Genomic DNA, 19,724 nt, shown 5'->3' with positions numbered 1-19,724 from the left:
AAAGAAACCCTCTTGCAGAGATTTTTTGGTTTCTAAAGAAACAAAAAAAAAGGGATATTTTCTATATCTATGCCTGTGTGTGTACATACACATGTAAAAACACAATCAGAGATTGCATTTCCTTTTAAAAGACGTTAGCTTGAATATACATCAGACTTGTTAATCACTCAAAGGCAATGGGAAAAAGGATGCAAAAAAATAACAGAAAAACTCTGGCACATGGGAGAGAAATGATGTTACAGATCACACATATGAAATCCACACATCACAATATATAATTTTTAATTTAGGATCCCAGCTCTTCAGTTGAAACATGCTCATACTTGAAACAATTTCTAATGCTCCTTATTTGCTTTTACCCAAACTTGTCCAATCAATGGACAACTATCAATGGAGTTTCAGAGGAAAAATACCAGAAAAGAAGGGCTAAGAACAAGACAGATTCATCAGAATATGACATTCTAGCTTTATTTTAAAATGTCTGAATAAAAATAGTTAAGCTATAGGTTTGCAAAAGGCACTGAGCTCCTGGCTGCAGAGGCAGCATGACACTGTACACAAAACCAGACAGATGAGGTTTCCTAACACATAAAAAATTTCTTGAGTGATCAAAATACTGTGCCCTTTGCTGCTGTCCATACCTGAATATGTGTATCTGTTTTTTCCCCCCTCTATTTTAGGATGAATGCTAGTTGTTAGGTTGGTAGTTTACACTGGATGTCCTGTATAGAAGCACTCCTTCACAAGAGAGTTTAACAAATGAACAGTGCTTCAGCCTGGGAGAAGAGATACCTCAATATCGGCATGTGTGGTCTCACAGGTAACTGCATTTCATTCTTTGAACAAACTTTTAGAAATGTCAAGCACACAGTCAGTAAATGCCATTAATACACTCTTAACAGAGCACAATTATCTTTTCTGCAACTAGGTGCAGAATCAGAAATTTAGTTTTCAGTAAAACCATTGTCTCTTGCAGACTGACTGACACATCTGACAAACAAGTGATAATGCAGATGGTGTCTCCCAATCAGGGCTGATATTGCACTGCAGAACCAGAAAAAGTACATCATGATTTCAAAGTAACCCTTTCTGTTTCACTGCAAGTTGGAAAAAAAAAAAAATGGAACCCCCTGGAATATGTTTGGAAAAGTCCTGGAGATAATGAAAACTGTATCACCTTCCACTATTCACCTTCCTGACAAAACATTTTAAAGTCCAAGGCTATAAAATACATCAGTCATAGAGGATAAATCTTGCTGTGTACATGTGGTAGAAGAAGGCCTCTAGACTCCCTAAATCCCATTTAAGCCCTTTATGTAGGGAACATTTAACAGTTGTGCCATTTGCCTATGCCATCATGAAACCATCTGCATTTAGATAGCTGGATTTATAAATGCTTTGACACTTCTGGAATTTGTAAGACAAGCTTTCTTAGAACCAACTTCATGTGGTTTGTAGATAGGAAGGCAAAGGAAAGGAGTACAACAGCCAGGCAAGACAGTATTAGAGGAATTATATCCCCAGTAAAGTCCTTATGTTTTTTTAGAGTAAGATACATGTATATTTCATATACATATATACACACACACATACATATATGTATATATAGACACATGTACGTGGATGTATGCATGCATATATATGTGTGTGTGTTTATATATGGTTTGCCATACATACATATGACGGCAGACTGTCCAAGAGTATATATATACATGTATTTCCCTACAGCATATAGAGACACGATACTTCAAAAACATACACTTTTTTATCTCCAGGATGGTGTCTCAAATTCATCCTCAATAGCATGAAACAAGTCTTGCTGTTCCTGCCTTGAGCCCTATCCACAGCTCTCACCACAAACCTGCTGAAAACTTAACTTTTGGAGAGCTTATTAATTAGGACACAAAGTTGTTAAAGGATGTGATTTTATTCAAAAGAGGCACCACTTAAATTTGCTGTACTTGTTGCACACCCTTGCCCCTTAGTGAGGCAATCAAGTCAAACAGGACACTGTAGAACAGATGGGGTTGAATGGGTTTGCTCCTATGAGCTTGCTGTGAGCTGCTCTATGGCATTGGAACAATGCTCTATAATGAGACAACTCAGCCAGAGTTGTCCTGATTAAAAGTTTCACCTAGTCTGTATCAGAAAGCACCGTAGGAAGCAGTGTGCAAGACCAGTCATGTTAAGAATGGAAGTGCTGGTATTAGACTTTGTATCAGGACCTTGCACCAGAACTGGTAACTTCTCTCAAAAGTGCTTCTCCAGTGGGAGGTAACTGGCATGTCAAGCACAGTTTATGAATGCTAAGCCACCTGCAAACACCATTACAAACTTCTATGGTAGCCAATTCCCTGACAAGAGTCCAAAGTAATGGGACATCCAAATTCCACCAGCAAAACCCCAGCAAAGATTTAGCTGGGAAATTATCTTAAAGGTCAATACAAAAGTGGCCCCTGAAGGGACAAGGCACCTTTAACAACCAATCAAAGAATGAAAGAAATGGACTTCAAGAAGATCAAAGAATAATAACTGAAAGAGAAAACAGGCTTTTGAGTGGTTGGGTTTGTGGTGACAGAAGAGCAACAAAATGCCAGCTGGTTTCAGTAACAGATGGCTGTATGCACTGATCTCTCCTGCATGCCCATTCTAAACTTCCTTTCAGTGGAAATACAAAGCTTACACAAGGCTAAACGCATCGTCCATGCAGCCTTTCCACGCATCATCATGGTTCAAATGTTCTCCATTCACAAACAGACCAAGCTGTACATTTTTTTTACTCTAGTTATGCTGAATTCTAAGAGGGTGGCTAATGGCACCTCATCTTTTCCAATCACATCTACCTCAATTGTCAAAAAATCACTTTTCCGTGACAGGCTAATAAATTCATTTTCTTACCATTCTGCCTCTAATATCTCCCTTGTCCCTTTCCTTTACGTACAGTGTTCGCTGTATTTTAATTGAAAAGTCTTCTTGCACCTCCCTTCTGGTATCTAAGAAAGGGAACCATGATACAAAGAGCTCTCATGTAGTATTTCTAATATGTATCTGGGCATTTATCATTTGAAGCTGCCACAGCTAATTACATGGCTGGCATAGGTCATCCCACTGGAAAAGCCTATTACTTGAATAGCAGAATGAACCCTTCAATCCTACATAGCTCAGGCAGGACTCAAGTAATCATTTCCAGCAGAGAAAAACAGCAAGTCTAAAATCTCTACACTGAAGGACAGAAAAGCCTACTCAAAATACTTGCTCTTTGTTTAAATATTTTTTTCCTAACTGTAATATTCCACAAGAACTTTTTGTTGACTAATAATGAACAATTTGCTAAAAACCCCTCAAAACCAAAGCCGTTCTCTTACTTACTTTGGCCACACAATTTTCAGTCTTCATAGCAGTGCTTCCTAGACATACTGTTTCCTGGTTTAAGCACAGTCTGGCACAGCTGTTGTAGGTCTGCAGAAAGATTAAAATGGTTATGAATAGAAGAACACAATTTTCTTTCAGGCACCACATTTTTGGCACAGGAACCTACACTAACTCTACTACTCTACTACATTTCCTTTTTCTTAGATGTAAATGTTTCAAACCAAAATAAATTAGTTTATAGCAAAAGTCTATGTTCAGGGCATGCATGTCCTCTGAGAAGCTATGTACAATTTTACAGTAGGGAAATACAAAGAAAAAGATTTTTCTTCTCTATTCCTTTGAAAATGGAAAAGAAATTCTCATCTCAGTTTTTGTTCTTTCACAAAATGCTGCATAATGAAACAACTAAAGCAAGGTGATTTCTACACACTAGTTAACACAAAGTATGTCAAATGTGAATAAACATCCGACTTTATCAGAATATAAAATGTAAAATACATGGGACATAGTGAAGGCTATAGTCAGAAAGGAGCAAATGCAGACCACATTTCATTGTTGTATTTAATCTTCTCAGTCATGTAAAGCTTTTTTAATTTTTTTGAAATAGAATGTCTTTTTTCTTTAATGCTGCCCTGCACAAGTGAGCCCCAGTCAGGGCTGCAGACTTCAGAGTCCTTGCAGAACACATCACTCACGGTCTCTCTGCCTTTCGAGGGAAGTGTATGAACAATACTTACAAAGTGGGCTTAAAATTATAATTTGGTTGACTTGGCTGTTTAAACTACTATGTCTGAAAAACTCAGGAGCTTTTAATAGAGGCTCTCCTCCTCACCCCCAAAGCCTTTTCATCTAAGAGCTTCAGTATGGGATTAATACACCTGCCACCATTTACACAAAAATGCTCCCATGCAAAAGTGGCAGCTCAAAAGCAAGCACCAACTTGGTTTCTTTCAAGAGTAGAAAGCAGACCACAAAGAAGATGCTGCCACCTCAAATAATTGCTTGGGGAAAACCCAAAAATATGCTGAAAGAGAATGAAATCAAACTTGTTACAAAGACATTTTCAAGAGCAGTAAGCAAAGCATACTAATATTCATGATATTTTTATGATTGCCTTAATGGGAGGATGCACAAACACTTGTAGTGAGCTGCCTGTCAGTTCTCTCCCTGTAATACTCACTGGCAATCTCTGGAGATGTTTTTTTCAGGGCTTGCTATGATTTCCATTTGCTTGACTTGAAATGACTTCAACCCCAAATCTGGTACAGGTTACCAAACCTGTGGACAACACTGGTATGATAAGGGCACCTAAACTTCTCCCTCTGCCCCAAAGCTCCATCAGCAGAGCCAAATTCCCTCAGTGTCAAGGACCAAAAAGCTATTTCCCTCTCTTGCCCCTCTGCCAGAGGCTTGATTCTGTGCAAAATATTGTCAGCAGCAACACAAAAACTGGCAGAGGAGCACATGGCAAAGGATGTCAGAGGCAAGAATGCAAAGAGATTAAAAGGGGTTTATGCTGAGCAATTGGAGATGTGTCCACAAAGCCAGTGCTCCCAACAGCCCCCAGATGAGGTAAGCACCAACTGAAGGGAACTGCATGTTACCAATCAGTTTATAACATTCACCTAAGTTCTAACAATCCTCATGAATCATTCCTTACTGCACGGGGGAATCAGTATACTGGCTTAGGTGAATCTGTACTGGACCAGCACAGTACAACCATCCTTGGAGAAATTAAGGAAATCACAGTCCTTTCCACCTTACCTATTTACAGAGTCCCTTTAAAGTTCACCATGACGCAGAAACAAAAGAGAGCACAAAAGCCCTAATTTCTCCATTGCTTTAGCGGTTCATATTTCATTTCTCAGTGAGGTCTCTAACCAGAAAACAACCAGTGACAGACAGGAATGCAGAATATTCTGGCTCCAGCAGCTCTCCTTACATGTCACAACATTGATATCTGCTTTGACTAGCAGCCAGCAAGCAATTTCTGACTCTAGACCCAGAAAGAGAAACTGAAAAAATCAAACACATGAATTCTTTCAAGGTGCTGCGCAGATGAGCAAAGTGCATCTTTCAGCAGGAGAGGCTCAGATTCAAACTGGATTAGGCCACAAGCAATCAGAAGTCTGACTGCCTCTTGCAAATATTTGCCACCATCACACTGGTATGCATACAACTTTCTCCTCAGAAGAAAGATCAGAATGGTATAAACTGCTATAAATTTGGGCTTAGATATAGCATCCTAACCGATAAGACAAAAAGTTGATACCATCTGCTTTGCACTGACATTCAGACAATACCATGCAAACTTCATTTCACAGGCATGGTATTAAACTCAACTAGATTATGAAGGTGAAAAACTACGAAGAGATGGTAAGATTCTTTGTTCAGTTTTTACATTTGTGTAATTTAACCCATTTATTGTAAATCTGTATTTTTTTCACTTGCAATTTAATTCTTAGAATTCTATATGAAGTATTTCTGTACAACTTGTCTGCTACATACTGTACATACATATGTAAGTTTTATGAGGAGCCCTGACGTGAGAAAAGCTACTACTAACTCCACTTTGCAGATCAAAAGCTCAGCCACAAAAACATTTACTGAAAGCAACAAGGAAGTCTGTGGCTCTGTGAACCGAACCATGAACTCAAATCTTGTCAGTCTTTTTCCTCCCAAGACAGGTATGCACAAACCTTGGTTGCATGCCAGCTTTTTAAAAGCTCGGCTTACAACAGGCTTTCTCCACATTTACAAATGGGAAAAAGTAGACAATCCAAATACAAAATGTGAAATACTAAATGCTAAACCTAAAGATGTCAGCATTTTCTGAGAATGAAAGAAGCTCACCATGCACTATTCAAAAGTTACATGCATGTCAGAACACAAATACAAATAATTATTCCAGTGTATTGCTTAATTTTGATTACTTTCACCCACACATTGCTGTTCTCAGTGAGAACAGCACTGACTGAACTTCCAGCATAACTTGTTAATCAAATCCCACAATAGCAGGACTACTGACATTTGACAGAACTAGTATAGCATAAATTTAAAGAAGATAAAGTGAAATACTTCTTCAGATAGCTGGCACTGAACTTCTAGTGCTTCCTGCCCCAGGACATCATGCAGAGAAACTTCATCAGAAGTAGAAAAATGAACGAAACAAATTCATGGACAGCAGCTCCATAGATACTCAGCACAGATATCCTCCAGACATGCCTAGTGCAACAGCAGTAGCTGCTGCAGGAACAGGAGGCCAGTGGAGTACCAAAAGAGGCCAGACTTGTTTGCTGTCATTTAACAGCACCTTCCACTGAGTGCTGGAGTTGGCAGGGGATGAGCTGACTAGGTCTGACTGACCTGGGCATTCTCATGCTATCAATATACCTCTCTGCCCTTTGAGAACAAGCCAAGGAACTCCTCCTGCCCAACCTTTTAAACCACAGAAGGAGAGAAGAACATGATTTTACTGTAAGAGCCAATGTTTACACAGTAATTTTATTACATAAGGATTCATGTATGTGCCAAATTACCAGACAACCATTTAGTCCTTCAGCAGCTCTTTGTTTCTCAGCAGAAGTAAAAGGGAAAAAGAGAAAATAAAAAAGAGTACATATCATGGATTCAACACATCAGGATGCATATTTGAGAATAAAACATAAAGTACTCTTCCATTTGACATACATTACTGTCTTTGCAAAGTTACAAAGTTCTTATTTTCACATTCTCACAGAAGAATGTGTCATTAGCCTTGTGGGATGAATAAAGAGGGCGAAGAAGATTCACATGCATGTTCTACAATATCTTTTAAAAGGTTGAAAGCAAAACACAGAAAACCTAGTTCTCCCTTAAAGTCCAGAGGAAAAAGAAGTAATGTCACTCTGCTTGATAGGTCTCAATGGAAATGTACTGCCAGTGTTAAAAAGAAGCTGCATCTGGCTCATGAGGCCAGGTTTTAAGAAGCTTGGAGAATATATTGTCAAGGCAGTACTATATGGTAGTCTCCAAGTGCTTTTTTGCAGGCAGCAGTTACTGGCTACTGAGAGACACAAAATGGCTGCTGGACATGGTGATTTGGTTTCATCTGATACTCTTTGTACACTAATAGCTATTGTGAATAGGTCCAGTGAATAGACTAGTGAATTCTGAAAGCAGAATGAATGTCATTTCATCAAGTAATAATGCAGAGCCCTTCACGTTAAGTGAAACATTTGATGGTGTCTAATGCTACACTGCAACGTAAGAGTACCTCCTTTCACTTGTTCATTTGTTCCAATGCCCATGGGAACACTGACTTACCTGGAAGAAAAACAGGAAAATCAAAGCCAAAACTAAGCCTTAGAAAAGGAAATTTCTCAAATTCGCCTTTAAAGCTTGACCCTTTTACATATCTCATCTAATGCACCAAAACTGTTCAAGTTTCTCCTCACCTTTCATCAAAATAAGAGGTTTCTTCATCAAGGAAAAGTATTCTGAAATGGTAGCCTGGTTCAACGCTACAGGCAGATAGCTTTGCGTTGGAGTGCTTTAATATGTTTTTATATTGCATATAAAGCATGCAAACATAAACCAGTTTGTTGAAAACTACCCTCTTTGTGGAAGCTGGCTGTAATTCTGAACAAGTTTTCAATTTTCGCACTGCTGCTAGGGTAAAACATTTTAAAGAGTTTAATTTTTACAGTGGCTTCAATGACACAAGATTATCTAACAAAGTAATGGTTAATCAATAGAGGGTTTAGTTGTCAGGTGAAACATATAACACACTAAAAGGGATTGATTGCAAGACTCTTCCTTATTTACTGGGAGGTATATATTTAAAATGACACAAACTTGTTACCAAGCTGCATTCCTTTAACCTTGCAAAAGCCGTTTGAGAAGAGTGTTAAGCAGCCCTATAGCCAAACAAGCTCAAATGGAAAAAAAAAAAGAAACCTACAAATATATGGGAACACCAAATCATGTCAGAAGCAGGGGAACCACAAAGCTGTATTCACTCTCAGCCAAAGGCTTAAAATGCCACAGAGGCACTAGACTATGGTTCACTAAAGATAGAGCTGTATCTGATCTCATTCCGTAAGTGTCTTTGGTTACATTTTTCTTTTTAAAGAAAGTGTGGTCCTGCTCTTTGACACAAACACATGAACATTTCTACTCTTGTGTGCAGCTCTGGATGAACAGTGAGCAGCAGCCTGAAGCTTCCAACCCCAGGCAGAACTCCATGTGTGTGCAGCTTTTCTACCAACTGAAATCCATTTCTTTGGCCATTCATTCCAAGAATCCCCAGTCCCTTAACAAAGCTCCACTTTTTAATAGAAGCTGCAACCCAGGAGTTCAATAACATTTCCCCCCCCAATAGTTAGTAATTACATGATTTATCAGAGAAAGATAACACTAATAAAAACACAGCAAAAAGACAAAACCCATACCCTCCCTTCAAGTAATTTTCAGGGAAAAGATTATTAAACTGCTCTTTTTGAACAAGGGCTTTTGTAGCTAAGCACAAATTGCCAAACGGTTAGAAAAAAAGTTATTAGACTCAGAAGAATTCAGCAGAAGTGGGAAGTTATATAAACAAATCACTCCAGCAGATTTGGAAAGATCGCTTTCATCTTATTTAGAGTCTTAGGAGACTTGCATTAATTACCCTTTAAAGGTCTTTCACATGGACTATTTAAAATAAATGCAATTTATTTATTTATTTCAAATGAGGTGCTTCTTCTGAAAGAATTAAGTAATCTTAACAAATTTAAAAACGTTTTTATAAACAGGTAATTAAAAAGAAGACTAGAATTAAGTCGAGCTGTAAGACATTACCCAGGATCCACCTTGACTACTTTCTTAAGATGAAATTTTTGTTATCCCCAGCCCAGCCTTGGGAAGGATAGTCTCCACAGAAAGTCATAAGACAAAATAAAGACTAGCCAAACAAAAAAACTCGATCATTTACTGGATTTTCCCTAAAGCACAGTTTGTCATATTGCAATTACACCTTGCTGACTGTGAAAGCCAGAGTCCTTAATATTGCCACTAGAGGGAAGACGTGTCTTAACACACAGCAATGGTAGTTGGGGAGTGGGTTTTCTTGTGCAATTACCATAACAAAGCTCCCTTGGCTGTGTGTACCTTCTAATTACCCAGTACAATTAAAATGACTTACCTAAAACAAACATGAAAAAAAAGGCCCCTAAACAAAAAAAACTCAAGACAATGCAAACAAAAAGCTTTAGTCCAATATGCTTGTTACCTGAAATTACACTAAAGCTGAAGATTTTTTTTAACTCATCCATCAATGCACAAGGGGGAGAAACACAAAAAGGAATATGCCACAATGCCCAACACCATGGGGTTGTTCAGCTAAGTAAAAGCATTAAAACAAACAAAAAACAAAGAGCAAGGCAAACTAGATCTCTTGTTAAAGAAAAGAAGGAAACAAAAAAAAAGAAAATGTCGTGGTATTTAGCCATCTGGTAGCTGCATGAAAACAAATTGTCCTCAGAAGAGCAGAAATACAGTATGTCTTCTCGCAGTTCACTGGCTTATGAATCAGACTACTTTTCCTACTTTTTTTTTTTTAATACAGGCATGATAATGTTAGACTTCTCTGCTGCTGCTTTCACTTCCCTCTTGTCCCACTGTGCAGACATAACCATGGTCATCCCAATCAGACCCGGTTATTCTAACTCGGATGCATTACCCAAAGTCTTTTGAGATACATCTTGTTGGGCCCATTGTTCAAAATCCCCCAGGATTTTTTTTCTTTCCCCCTAACAGCTACTTGCTGATTTTTAAACCCTTAAATCTTTCATTTTATAAGGCATATCATTATGGGAAGATGGCAGCCAAGTGATTTTTCTTTCCATTGACAATTCGTGACATTTTTCCAGCAGCGTGCAAGGTGTTGAAAACCTGGCAGCTGTTACCTCCCGGGATGAAGATCCTTTTTTATCCTCCCTTGACAGTTTAACTCAATGGGTCAGCACCTTTAAAGACTGCAAAGTACCACTGAAGTGGATGGAGGCTTGAATTACTGCTCCCTCCCTAATCAATGTAAACCCTCACTGCAGGTGAAACTCTTCATCTATAGAGGTGCATGGGGGAGGAAAATGTAATGCCCTGAGCCAGATGGTTTTCATCTTGTTTTTTAAAGAAGAAAGGAACAAGCTAACAAGGGGACAGCCACTTTTGTTAGCTTCTTGGCCTCTCTCATGGCTTTGGATCCCCAGGGTTCCAGCCACACAAGAGAAAGAATACAGAAAAACATAAACACTTAAAGAAACATAACTAGGGGGCTGGCAACATGCTGCTTTCAAAGAGCTTGGAGCCCTGTTCAGCACTTTATTTATCACTGCCCACGTTCTTCGGATGGTAAGTGGACATGGACACAAAGGGCAGGGGGAGCAGACAACACTTGCAATTTACTCAATTACAGAGGAATGCAGCAATGTGGTGGGGTGACAGATTCCTATTAGCACTAATGCTGAAAGAGCCCAGTGGCCTTTCTGCCACAAGGCAGCATTCCCATTGTAACTTAGACTCCAGCACAACCCGCATTGGCTAGCTTTTTAACACGCACTAAGTGTCACAAAAGAATGGAAATTATTTTTTGTTGTTAGAGAATAATGAGAAAAAAAACTTAAAAAGAAAGAATAATCTCACAAGTAAGACTAAGGGTGTACTTCTAGCAATTACAGGGGGCTTTTCAATCAGCAACTGCTTATTACCAAGTGTTGTGGTAATCAGGACAACTTCATCGACTAGGACTGCCCTGCCTCAGCCAGCTCTCCAGAAGGCAAATCTAAAGTGCAGCATCTTCCCCAAAGAGATGGAGGGAACTGAAGGACCCTCTTCCTCCATACCATGCAACTTTCCTCATCAGTCGAAACGAGGGCTTCAATTCTGCATGACAGAAACACTTCTGCAGAGAAGCAGTACACCTGGAGAAGAGCCCTAAGCAGCAGGATGAGGCTGCCAGCCAAAAGTAAACCACTAACAATTGCTACTTCTTGTTTTTCCTTTGCTCTACCTTCTTCAGCCACTTTCTGCTTCTCACAGCTTTCTTGAGTACTGGCTTTAAACTCTTAAAATCACATTGTGCCTATTTTAACTTTGAAATAGTGCCCAGAGCATGTTTTAGGTGCTACATGTAATTTTAGAAAATTATCTCAAATCTGTAGGAGTGAATTGAGGTAATATTCCGTGCCAAAACTGTAAGAGGAAGAACTCTTGAAAATGCTAAGGGGCTTGTCTGAATGGGGTAACAGACAGGGATTTTTTTCCCCCGGACTTCCATCTGGAAGCTTGCAGAAAGACAGCAGAGTCCAATGTGAGGTTTGCAGGAGGTACACTGTGGCAGCCTTGCTGCTGCCAGCTTTTCCCCACAAGGCACCTTCGCCCACAGATGAACCACAGCAGCAAAAGGCACTTCATTATTGCTGCACTGAAGAGAAGGGAGGGAGGGTTTTAAACAACCAGTATTGTGCCCGTCTTCTTTAAAAACCAGCGGGGTAATCAAGTTCAGGGCAGCCCTGGACAGCTGCCCTGTGACCTATTCATGTTGACCCCCACTATTCATCACTTTCCTTAGGACTATGAGGGCAAGCTCCCGGGGAGTGACCACCACAATAGACAGATACGAGCCAACAATAATACGGTTCCTGCAAAAAAACCAGATGGCACTGCAATAAATTTACAAATCTGCATTCATGGCTCTGTTAAAAACACCCAGAAGCTAAAAGGCTGGAGGGGCCCCCAGAGAGTTTCCCCTTCCCAGTTTCTAAAGGCTGGCTCTCTCCCCAAGACTATTGAGCTCATGTTCTTCATAAATGAAGGATGGAGACATAGCCCTTAAAATAACAAATGGCTGACCTAATCAATCTAGTGTTTGGGTCTAACACTAAATGATAGGCACTGAAAACTAATTATGTTTTTTGGCAAGGAAGTTGAATTAAAATGGAAACACACAGGTTAAAAATGCACTGAAGCATTTGCGAGTCCCTTTGAAAGGGCAGCACACACACACACACGCTCACATGCAGGGTTTGAAACAGGAACCTGATTCAATAACTCATGCATTTATTTTTAAAATGAATCAGATTAGTCCCATGTGTGACCTGCCGGTCCATCTGTATGAGCTGGACTTAATGGGCACTCTTCTCACGCTTACTTCAGTTTGAAGTATGAGAGAGATAAATTTAGTTTAATTTTCAACAGATCAAGCTATCCATTTTCCAAATGGACCATCTGGATCAGCCTATTAAAATTAATTTATAACTTTGCAGTGTGAAAATTCGTTTGTTAGCTTAAATAAAGTTGCCAAAAACTTTTGCCACTTGTCATTGTTTTTTTCTGATCTGTTTTCATACTATGATTTTCAGTTTATCCCTTCAAAATTTAATTTTGTCAGATCAAGCACTCAACAAAAACTGAATGTCTGCATCCATATTTCAGAGTCCATCACAGCTTAGATCTTTTCACTTTTCCAGCTAACAGCGTCAAGTTCATTGCCTTTTCTGTTTCCCAGTGCTAATCTCCATGTCTCTTCTGCCTTGCTGCCCCCACATGCACCCAACAGTGGCTGTGCCTTCTACTTCCAGCAATTCAAGGACAGCCCCACTTGTTGAGACTTCTGAAGACACCCTTCTCCATAAACCATTTTAATCAACAGCAAAATTATATTTCTCTTACTAAAGAGTTCCACAGCACTGAGCAACGGGTGTCTTCAGCCCCTGCACACAATTTCAGATGTGTAAGTATTACACCTCCTCAATGCCTCTACCTTCTGGTATGTCTGATCCACACACCCACCTGGGTAAACATTATGGGTAAGGCTGCATAACAGCACTGCAAACAAGGCAAGAAAAGTAAATGCACCTTTACTTAAACTTGTTAGCAGCTGAACAGGTCAAGACATAGTACTTACCCTGAAGTGGTCTGATGCATCTCATTAATTTTCTAAGACCAATCAAAAAGTACTAAATATGAGGATACATTCACTGGAAAGACCATTTAAATAAACAGACTGCTCTTCTACCCACATACATTCAATTTCTCTGTTCATGTCGGTCCATGTTCCCCAATAATGAAATATTGAAGGATTCTTACAGGAGAAACAGAAAATATGAAACTGTTCACACAATATCTACCAGGTTAGCATCTTTCCACTAAAATGGAAGCCATTTTTTGAGCATTACTGCTTTGACAGCATTTGTGGGTCACATTCTTCTGGTTCTAAAAAGTATGGAAATATGTAAGACATAGCAGTCACTCTGCCTCTATAGGAGATCCAGATCTTTCCCCTAAGTATTACGCATTGACTGTGAGTATTTAGGCACATGGCTAAATATGTGTCTGACTTCTGGAACAAGAGCCAGAAAACTCCCCACTGCTCCTGTCCATTATGGCTAATAGAGACAAGGAGCAATCTTAGCTTTCAAAATGCTCAGACAGCTTTATGTCTATGTAAAGAACAAGAATTCCCTCCATAACAGGCAAAAAATCATGGACAACCACCTCCTACAATCTAGACAAGAGGGCACCTGCTTTAAGATTAAGACTACATCTTGAATTTATTTACAAAGACTGTTCTCAACACAAAGGCTCCAAATAGCAATAGAAGACCCAAGGATTTTGTCCTGCATCTGTCACTGTAAGGACTGGACACAAAGATGGAGACTGATACAATGTCTCAGCAATACTTTGCAACACAGCTAACCATCTTCAATGTAAACTACGTCCATTGAATTCTTTCCAATATGAAATCTTGGGACACTACAAGTGGTCTTCTAGTTGTACTCCTGGTTTATGTTGTATTCCTTGATTTATGATGAATTGTGGGCTTGAGGGAAAAGACAGCTTTCTTGTGACACTAAGAATACTTTTACAGATTGAAGTATAACAAAATGGAAACCCAATTCAAGAAACTGTACCTTTCTCATCTGCATAATAAAGTTTGTAGGTATCTACTTTCTCAATCAGTAATCATGAGAAAGGACTCAGTGTAATGAAGAGACACACAAAATATGTAACTCACTATCCTTTTTAATTAACACCTCTTACTATGAATCTTCTTCTGGAGAAGAGTCATACACCTCTTCTTGCAGAACCTGAAGACTTGCCATGTATAATATAAGTAAGATAAAAATCCCCAGATTTTCTGGCATGCTGGGGACCTTGTTTCCTATCCTGGGGATACACAGTAGGGACCTAGTAGGTTTGTCCTCTTCCTCCAGCTCTTGTTTGCTGAATGCCAGAAACAGTTTAAGTTTCATCTAACATATTTAATCAGTTCTTCAAGGTAATCCTTTTCAGCTATAAATGGGACCTCACCTTAGGCCAGCATATTGCCTTATGTCTAAATGACTCCTATGGACTAAATCTGATAGATGGACCTGTCTTAGTCACATGTATGTAGTCCTCCATATGACACCTCCTCCCACAAAATTTAACACTCCTAAAACAATCCATTATTAAAAAAAAAATAAATCCCCAAACCAACCACGCAAAACCAACAACTCTGAGCACAAGTGCACTGTATCAAAAAGATACTTTTTCCTTAACTATGGTTCTGACCCACTACTTCTCCAGGAAATAGCTGATGTGGGGCAGGACTGTGCCATCTTATTCCTCTGCCTGAGACTTATGCTCCTGTGGCTGAGATGCAGAAGGAAACATAACAATTCCTCAGCTGCTGCAATGTGTGGCCTGGGGTATTCACTTAAGTGAATACCAATGGTTTCACTCTGATACTCCAGGCAGCAACCTCAGGCAGCTAAGGCATGGACATCATTTTGCTTCTGCTGCCTGAAGGTTGCAGTGGGGAGAAAGACCAAGGTGAAACTGGATCAGAAATCACTAAACCCAACTTGAATATCTCAGAAAGCATGTGCCAGACTCCCTTTGTTGGCCACAGGGATTAAATAAAGGAATTATTTTGAATTGGTAAAAAATCTGCTTTACTATATATAAAGGACAAAGAAATATTATTTTATTAGACCATCCTTTCTCCTTTTTACCCTTAAGTAATGTATATGAATGCAAAAGAAGTAAGAATAGGTCCTTTTTCAAGTTATTAACCTGGATATAATCTCCAAAAAAATTTACCTTCAAGGACAATAAGAAGTTTAATTGTTGTAGAACCTTTTGAGAGTCTTGATCTGAGGCAAGGCAAAATATACTACAAACAAGACAGGAACAATTACAGAAGAAAAGGCTGAAGAGGTCTTGATGAACACTAACTGGAGAAAGGTAAAGCTAGTCACAGTTGACTGAACTATACTGAAGCATACATTTCTTCAGAGTCATCAAACTCCCCTGAAAGCTAAATCTCTGTGTCTGATTTTCCTGGGTACAATGTAACTTGCTCAGACTTCAAAGAAGAAAAGAAAGTATTTCCATGAACATAAGCCAGACTTCAGCTTCTAGAAACATTTAAGGATTCAAATAGCTAGAAAGTTTTATCACATTTTTAAAGAGACTGATCACATACCTGTCTAAGTGAATTCTTCTCAGGAATGATCTTCCTAGGGGGCTCATCATTATTACAGTCTTCTCTCTCAGAGGAATTCTGTGAAAGAAAGTAAGCTTTAATTCAGTTCTTATCCCTAATATTATTCTGCGAGGAGAAAAGAAACAGAATATTTCTGCTACACAGGCTGTAGCATTTTACATATACACATACTGGAGGCTAAGTTGTACTTTTATGCCAAACAGCTTGTTATTGCAGAGAAAGAATTTCTCCTCCTCAACACAACAATGCACCGCTGTGCAGGTATCTATCTACTGAAGAAGCCTGTGCTTTAGGGATTTATTCTGAAACTACCAGTAACAGCCACTTTGAAAAGCTGAAATGGTGGTTGAATCAGAATGGCAACACTGGTGCTCCTGAACACCCCAGAATAACCTTTTAAAACAGTGGAGCCTGTTGAAAACAAGAGATTGTTAATGTGTGCAACTGTTCTCTGAGCCCCTATGTTTTCAGTCTGCCTAACAATTATTAATTGCACTCAGTCTGCTTGGCTGCCCAAAATCATAGATAAATTATGGTGGAGCCAAATTCTTGTAAAAGATGTCATCAGGAAATCCTTCCCAAAAGACCCCAAATATTGTGTACATAGTCTATGATAATATAGCTATGTTTTCCTCTCTTACCCCCTGACTCCACATACATGTACAGTTTCTAGAAAGACTGATTCTCCAAAATGCAAGCTGCCACCTCCAAAAAAAATCAGTAAGAGGAGAGAAGGTAGACAAGAAATACAAGGGCTTTTCCAGCATGAGGAAAAAATACAACCAGGAAACTTTTGTCCTGCTAATGTCATGATTAAAACCAAATATTGCTTGGTTTAAAGACAAACCAAGGGCATGAATAGTCTCTTGCAAATGTTTGGTTAAAAACTGCTGGATACAGTGGGGAGAATCCTGACCTCACTGCCAAAGTCAGCTACTCTGAAAGACAGTATTCCTTTGCACAGGTTCAGCTATGGCACTCAGGGAGAAATGACAGCCAGCTTTGGGGGAATCCCACACACACATCTAAAATCATTTTGATCACCACAGTATTCATAGCCTTAGGCCACATTCCCACACATTCAGTAGTGAGCAACTAAACAGGTTTTAAAGAGATACAGAAAAACTGCCTAGGGAGAGCTCTGCCAGGAAAAGGGTGGTTTTCCAGTTTCTTGCAGGCAAGCTGAGGACTGCATCTATTACAGCACAAGTTTGCACTGTACCTGTCCCCCAAATAACCTGTCCTTCACTGAGCATGGCTCTGCCTGGCTACTCACAGACAGCTTCCAGCCCAACACCTCAGGAGACAGAAGTGGCATCTGTTGGCAGAGGAGGAGCAGGGCCCTGCGAGCAGTGGCAGCACAGGGCCAGCAGCAGCACGGCAGCTGCAGGAAGCCTCAGCAGAGCAGAGTGTGTGCCCACTGCAGTGCTGCGTGATCCGGCACCGGCGGGGCAGCGCGAGCTCGCTGCTCTGGGCGAAGGGACAGCCAGCAGACAGGGCAGGGACAGAGGATGCTTGCTGAGAAATGGCTGAGAAGGGGTGGAGGGAGAGGAATACAACAGTAAAACCCCACTTGGGATGTCATAAACTGGTCAGGAGTAAATCGAGACTTCCAGACCAACTAGTGATTTTGAATTTTTTTTTTTTTTTTTAAACAAGATACAGAACTTGTAAGGTACCATGACATTTGGGATGCTGTAACCAGGGTTTTATGATGGAAATCAATCCTAAACAGGGCTGATAAATCCCTGTAAGAGGGCAGCTTTTTAAACTTTCTGTATGAGGTCACAGTCAGGACCAAGTTATTACATTAAATCCTGCTTTGAAAGAACTGTGATCATAAAAACACACAAGCTATCATTGCATATATATGAAAAGGAAGGTCAGACATTAAAGCTGCTCTTTTCTGCTCATGAAATTTAGTTTAGTAAGTGGTTCATTGAAGTTAGGATTTTAATTTTTGTGCTTTGGAAAAAAAATAAAGGTCAAGAGTGAAAACTATAAGAACCTGAAGTGAGTTACTACAGACTTCCAGGAACACATTTTGTTGTGGCTGTAGGGTAAAGGGGTTGTTTTGTACTTCTGGATTCATTTTCAACACCCACCCCCTTCCCTACAGTAAGTATCAGAATTATTTTCCCTTCCAAATAATCTCTCTTAGACAGTGAAATCTTGCATTCTTCTCATCTTTCAAAGCCACTAAGGATCCTCCCTCACACAAACAACAAAAAGCAAGAACTGCTGGTGAACTGTTAGCCCTTATTTTGAAATTTCTAGTTACTGCAAAGCATCAAGTTATCTGTTTTTTCTTTAAGCTGAGCATCTAATTTTAAGAGCAAGCAGAGGACCATTTTGCATTCATTATCTTTATAGGTGGCAAGGCTAAGAGGTTGGCTGAACAAAGACCAGACAAAGACTGCCAAGTGCATATGGTGGTTCACAGCTTGGCGTCTCACCATTCTACAGCACCAACACAGCAGCTCCGATAGCAGACTATTAAAGAGGAGCGCTGCTCATGCACTTTTGTCGGCAAGTAAGTTACGCTCGGTGAAGACAGAATGACTGGAAAGCATTACACTTAAGAAAAAGCACAGATGTTTATAACTCCCGCTCATTTCTCAGGAAAAGGAAACCTATCAATCCAGGTGAAGGTACAGGACCCCGTGTATTTCAGGACTAACTGTAGCTGCATGGAAGTGAATTTCACTTGACAGGGCAACACAGACATGGCCAAGGGAAGAGCATAACGTAATCGACTGAAACGGTACATCTATATATTTCTCCTTGCTGAACAAGGTGGGAGGAGGGATAAACACGTGTGAGGTCAGAATAAGGTTTGTCTCAGCAGGACTCCAGCGATGCTCTCGGCCACAGGAGAGGCAGACAAAGGGAGGAACTGCTCTGAGCACCCTCTCGTGGTTACAGAAATGCACATCCCGGGCACAGACCTGGAAAGAAGCATTTGGTATCCAGACGGTAAGTTGGGTGTACTCACTGGGAATATTAAAGATCTGCAGCAACTGTACTTCATACATAGTAGGGAAACGATGGAATTCGTTAGGGAGAAAGAAGCAAAGAAAAGTAGCACACATGGGAAGCTGAAAATCCGCACAAACTCCCTTCCACCAAAGAAAATTTTTACTTCCCACAGGCAAGCCTTCTTGACTAAAGCTGGGCTGGCTAAAAGTGTTTGTGCTTGCATGCAAGGGTCTCTTCTTTCAAACAAATAAAGGGAAGATTAGAGGCTAAAGTCTCCAAAGCAGCCCCTCTTTCTACAGACAAGTGAAAATTTTTTTTTACTTTTTTTTTTTGCCCAAGGTCACACAATGACAGGGGAAGTACTGAGAAGTCAGGAAACCCAAGCTCATAGTTCTTGTAACCTTGAAAATTTCTCTCTAACAGGAGATTCCTGCAAAGGGGCTCTGCCTTCCATAGCTCATTTTTGCTAAAATGGCTACTGCCTATAATGAGATCCCTTTAAATCTGATTTGCATTTAAAACTTCAGCCTGTAATTAAGAGAATATAACTCCATGGCAGGTTGTCTTAAAGACCACTACAAAATTATTACTATTTAACTCTCCCCATGAAGCCTCCTCCACCACTAAACACAACATGCTACAATGCATACAAAATCCCCAGACTGAAGCATTTGACAGGAGATGACATGCAGTATTTTGTGTACACAACCCCAGCAAAACACTGCTGGGAATGAGATATAATACATGGAGAAATGCACTCCCAGGGACTACCAATTGGGCAGAGCTACCTTTAGTACCGCCTCACTCATGGTGGAAATCAAACCCCTGCCAACTGGGGGAGGCTCTCTTTGATGCTGTTCTG

At 39.9% G+C, this 19,724-nt stretch overlaps 1 protein-coding gene across 13 annotated transcripts in view; it reads right to left on the bottom strand.

Annotated features, from left to right (window-relative positions):
• The window catches only part of BTRC (beta-transducin repeat containing E3 ubiquitin protein ligase), a 121,281-nt gene that overhangs the window by 56,454 nt on the left and 45,103 nt on the right, over positions 1-19,724 (bottom strand). For 11 of the 13 annotated variants that reach the window (XR_015290321.1, XR_015290322.1, XM_086901440.1 and 8 more), the window contains 2 exons: positions 15,863-15,940; positions 3,370-3,459 (listed from right to left, as the gene is read on the bottom strand). Coding sequence is in view for 11 of the 13 variants with exons in the window: in XM_086901440.1 (XP_086757566.1) it covers positions 3,370-3,459; positions 15,863-15,940 (168 nt within the window). In the remaining 2 variants the exon portion in view is untranslated. The remainder of the gene's footprint in view (positions 1-3,369; positions 3,460-15,862; positions 15,941-19,724) is intronic. The other 2 variants (XM_086901447.1, XM_086901445.1) reach the window with 1 other exon arrangement.

This window comes from Cyanistes caeruleus, chromosome 8 (assembly GCF_971803275.1).
Source record: "Cyanistes caeruleus chromosome 8, bCyaCae1.hap1.1, whole genome shotgun sequence".
Lineage (NCBI taxonomy): Eukaryota > Metazoa > Chordata > Aves > Passeriformes > Paridae > Cyanistes > Cyanistes caeruleus.
This window is presented reverse-complemented; position numbering and strand designations above follow the sequence as displayed.